At 38.1% G+C, this 5,043-nt stretch overlaps 1 protein-coding gene across 1 annotated transcript in view; it reads right to left on the bottom strand.

Moving 5' to 3' along the window:
• LOC106883334 (huntingtin) overlaps positions 1–5,043 on the bottom strand; it is a 71,542-nt gene that overhangs the window by 36,892 nt on the left and 29,607 nt on the right. The window contains exons 18-24 of the mRNA XM_052973011.1: positions 4,349–4,491; positions 3,334–3,536; positions 2,767–2,885; positions 2,163–2,348; positions 1,777–1,997; positions 959–1,034; positions 290–451 (exon numbers count right to left, since the gene is read on the bottom strand). Coding sequence (XP_052828971.1) covers positions 290–451; positions 959–1,034; positions 1,777–1,997; positions 2,163–2,348; positions 2,767–2,885; positions 3,334–3,536; positions 4,349–4,491 — 1,110 coding nt within the window. The remainder of the gene's footprint in view (positions 1–289; positions 452–958; positions 1,035–1,776; positions 1,998–2,162; positions 2,349–2,766; positions 2,886–3,333; positions 3,537–4,348; positions 4,492–5,043) is intronic.

The following is a 5,043-nucleotide window of genomic DNA, read 5'->3' on the forward strand; positions in this document are numbered from 1 at the left end:
CCCTAGGAAGCTGCACCGCTTCCTGTTGGCCTTAACACATTTCCTGTGTCCTTATGTTTACGAGGGGGAGACAAGCACCTCCACTTAGCTAAGCCTGCATCCACAGACATGTTTCTGAGTTTTTGCTCGTCATCAGCCTGGAGTAGCATGACTCGCTGGCTGAAGATGCCTGTCAAGCTCTCGTAAACATATAATAATTCTAGTGAAATACATTCTCTCATTACAAAAATTAGAAATGATAGGAGGTGGGAGGAGGAGGAGGATGTGAGAAAAGATCTTATGGTGTTACCTGATCAGAATCCAAAAGACAGTAATTGACCCTCAACTGTACCAACTGGGACAACAAACCCAGCACTTCAGTCTGCAGTGGCAGAGAGCTGGTCACAGTGTACTGCTTAAGAGCCTTGATTACCAGTGGCTCAAACAATCGGATGTACCATGCAATTGAAGACTGAGAAGAAAAAGAGGAAATGAAAATTTTTAATTAACAGAGTGAAATTGCATAAGAGGAAAAAAAAAAAAAGAACAGTTAAGATAGGAAAAAAAAGAAGAAAAAATGAGGAAGACAAAGAAACAAGTATAAAAAATATATATAAACGAAAATAAAAATGTATCTGAAAAGATATTTGAGAAAATTTACTTTAAATTTCAATTTAAGTCTTTGAAGACAAAACTTACAAATGCTTCTAGAGCATCGGAGTAAAAAAACATTCAAGGAACAAAGAAAAAAATTAAAATTTTGAAAAATAGACTTAAATTTTCTATAATAAGGATTTAAATTAAAATGCTATAAATATGGAACGTGCTGATCAAAGAGAATATTTTTCTCTTGTCTGCTGAACACTGCAGAAACTAAACAGGATCCAGTTCTGTAGATTCAACACAGATTGGCTTTCTGTAGTATTATAGCCAAATGCATGAAAACGGGAGACACAAACACACACACACACGGACTTACCTTGTCGGTACGGCTACCAGGTTTCAATATGGCAGGAGTCTTCCGTTCAATTCGTTTTTTAAACCAAGCAAGGCTACTGAAAAAAAAAACATCAATTATTTGAATTTAAAACAACATAATTATGTTTTACAATCAACAAGTTTTAGAATCAATGTTTTTCGGTTAGCAAAATTTCAGATGGCTCCAGCGAAAATTTACACTATTTTCAATATTACAACCTGTAATAACTTAGCAATATACATCTTCCGTCCCTAACTCTAACCGTAACCCTAACCCTAAAACCCTTTTACGGAAAAGGCTGATATGATGTAAATAAACACACGTGGTTTAAGTGACAACTTTGGAACTGGTAACGAAAGATTGCCGATGCCCTTCCTATCACCAACTACTTTACAACATGTACAGGGTGATTTTTTTCATGCCACTAGTATTAGTGAGGTCACCATGCAGCCCACAAGACTACAAAACCTGACAGGGTGGTCAGTTTTATGGTAGGTGATGAGGTGTTAGAGATTGAGGGAAATGGGTAGAGCGGCAGAGCAGGTTTTTATCGTAAAGAATATATTAAAAACAAAGCCTCTCAGCTATTTACATATTCATGAATAAGACAACTGATTAATGACATATCAAAATCAATCAATCAGTGTGTAATGCTGGTGGAAATATTTTAAAAAAGGTTCATAGTTCTAAAAACTATAATCTTATTGACGACGACTCATTTCACAGACATTTTAAATCTCATTAATGATCATTATGTCACATCCACCTTCATTACACTAATTGCAACAACAAAATTGAAACTCCGTAATGACCCATACTTTGTACTGTCCTCTTGGTCTGCCTGACCACTTCTGAAAGCAGCTCCAGCCAGACTCTGAGTGAACTGAGTATAGGGGTGTGTAAAGCAGCAATGGTATAAGCCAGGCTTCATGTTGGTCGACAAACGACTGCTTTTCCCATGCCGTAGATGGGAACAGTTCAAGTTTTGCGGAAGCTCCCACTGGCTAGACAGGTTCGTACCAAAGAGTGCTTTCAGCAGCTGAAACATAAAAAAAAACCAGAAAGTAAGAGCTTGCAAGGTGATAAAGGAATAAAAAACAAAAATCACTTATTTTTCATTTTTTAATTCACATTGACTTCATATGAAAACATGAAAGTTTTTTTTTTTTTTTTTTAAATAAAAGTAAATTTCTGTAGAACAAACCTGTTGAACACAGAGAACAGTGCTTGTGGCCTCCATTGAAAATGTTGTCTTCAAATAAGTTAGAAATTCTTCTGCATATTTCCCAATGTCGAAGAGCGAGGAAATTTCCAGTAATTTAGCAAACACTTCCAGTGCTACTTTCAATAAGCTGCCAAATTTGTCTGATACATTCAAATCCAGAGAGATCTATAAAACAAACAAATGTGCTGTAAGAGACAAAATCATCGAAACACCATCCAAGACATAGACACAGAATTCAATTCAATTCTATATTTCTGAGATGAGGAATTCATATTATGTCTTCTGTTTATATAAGTCAGACTCGTGTCCTCATCTTGATTGTTGCTTTCACCATGTTTTGAATGTTGTATGCTCCAGCCTTCTTCAGGTTTCATGTGCCGAACTTGATTGCTGTATCGGAATTTCGAACCTAACCCCCATGGATCAAATAAAGTGCTACCACACTATGTCCTTCCTTCTTTCTTTTTATCCTTTCTGGTAAAATTCAAGAAGATATAACTGCTATTTCTAGCAGGTAAAGCAAAAACATAGAAGCTTCCCCATCTGCTGCACACAATATAAAAATTTAGAAGCTTTTGCATACCTTGTAGTTAGAGTAAGCACCTTTTAATACATCATAAACTCTCATATATTGAGGTAGATTGTAGAAAGTTCCAAGTCCTTCTTTACGATTTTTTTCCCTTTCTACTTCTTTTTCTCGTTCTGCAAAATTAAGAATTATCAAAATGATACTTTTTTTTATTTTTTATTTTAAAACAAAATAAAAGGAAGGGAGGTGAAAGTATACTGGAAACAAAACCAAAATAAAACCTTACAGTGAGAATATGTGGGAATGGAAACGAAAAGAAAGAAATGGTAACCATTACTACAGGATTCAAGAAGATAAAGATGGCTAAAAAAACCAGAGAAACCACACGGTTAAAAGCAACCTTCTAAACTTCACAGCCATACCTGTAGCCAATATACTATAAGACTAAAATGCTAAAAGAGACTTTTCAATCATTGTAGATACACACACATATACAGTGAATAGAAAATAAATGAAATAATCAGAAACTTCCTTAATTAAAGAAGGGGGAAAAGAATGGAAAAATAAAAATTCAAATAAACAAATAAAATTACAGAATTAAAAAAAAGATACTTGGCTCACCTTTTTGTGTGGATTTTGCTGAAGCTTTGGGATCAATGGTTGATCCCAGAAGTACTGATGGCCCCGAGCCATCCTTATCTCCTTTGGCTTTCCGCTTGATTGGACTCAGGGAAGGAGCAGTAGGCAACGACGGGAGGGAAGGCTTAATTTGGGGAGGTCCAGGTGTTATGTCATCTATCACATGAGTACAGGCATTTAACAGTCTGAAATATAAAAGCAAAGTAAGACATTTACGAAGCCAGTACTCAGCTCCAATGTCACCACCACCACCACCATCACCATCATCATTTAACATCTGTTTTCTATGTTGGCGTGGGTAGGATAGTTTGATAGGATCCAGTGAGCCACAAGACTTCATAGATTCCATGTCAGCTTTGACATGCTTTCTACGGTTGGAAGCCCCCTCCAAAAGCTGATCCCTTTACAGCGTGTACCAAGTGCATTTGTCATGCCACCAGCACTAGAGAGGTCGCCAAGTAACTTGCAAGACAAGAAAGGACAAGAAAAGGAAGACCCTCTGAAGGACTCCTGGAATAATGTTACGCAACAGGATGCTTAGATCTAAAATTAGGGAGTTTCTCCTGGTCAAGCTGCCATTTTGCATCAAGAGGTCACAGCTCTGCTACTAGAGACATGCGATTAGGATGTCGCAGGAAAGAGTCACAAGACAAATTCTTCAAGCTGAGCTCACCAACAGGAAATCTAGAGGTAGACTAAGAAGAAGATGGTTGGATAATATCCATGGTTTCAGTTAGTCAATGCTTGAGAATCCAGCCAGAAGGTTTAATGATTAGTTACTTCTGATAGGACCCTGAAGAGAAGGTGACTAAGGATTCTGTATCCACAATCCTCCCAGGGATAGCGGGTAGAGAAGATGGATGAATGGCAAAATAGAAGTAAAATAAGAAAAAAATAAGAATTTTGCTTCCTTTTTCTTTTTTTATTATTTTTAATTGTAAACAAAGTGATGGTGAGTACATGTTGGAAAACAACAAAAAAAAAAAAGAGCACATACCTGGCAATGTGAGTCAGGAGAATATCAACGAGAGGAACAAGCTGTCGATCAGAGACACACAGCCACTTGCCATCGTCTACGCCACACAGGTTATTTGTTTCATCTGCGGAACGGAGACACCTGTAGGCAGTACCTGGCAACAACACACAAAACCCATCGTTAATTATTAAATCAAAGAGTAGCCTTTTTTGATGCGAGAAGGAAAATGGACAAAATGTGAAGATGGACAAGGAGAGGCAGGAACTGCAAACACTGCAAGCATTTGCAGAAGATACAAGGAGTGCAGGTTCAATACTAGTCCCAGGTATGTTGCAACATCTACAGTTAGGCGCAGGAGTGGCTGTGTGGTAAGTAGCTTGCTTACCAACCACATGGTTCCGGGTTCATTCCCACTGCGTGGCACCTTGGGCAAGTGTCTTCTACTATAGCCTCGGGCCGACCAAAGCCTTGAGTGGATTTGGTTGACGGAAACTGAAAGAAGCCCGTCGTATATATGTATATATATGCGTGTGTGTATGTTTGTGTGTCTGTGTTTGTCCCCCTAGCATTGCTTGACAACCGATGCTGGTGTGTTTATGTCCCCCGTCACTTAGCGGTTCGGCAAAAGAGACTGATAGAATAAGTACTAGGCTTGCAAAGAATAAGTCCCGGGGTCGATTTGCTCGACTAAAGGCAGTGCTCCAGCATGGCCACAG

This window comes from Octopus bimaculoides, chromosome 14, assembly GCF_001194135.2.
Source record: "Octopus bimaculoides isolate UCB-OBI-ISO-001 chromosome 14, ASM119413v2, whole genome shotgun sequence".
Taxonomy (NCBI): domain Eukaryota; kingdom Metazoa; phylum Mollusca; class Cephalopoda; order Octopoda; family Octopodidae; genus Octopus; species Octopus bimaculoides.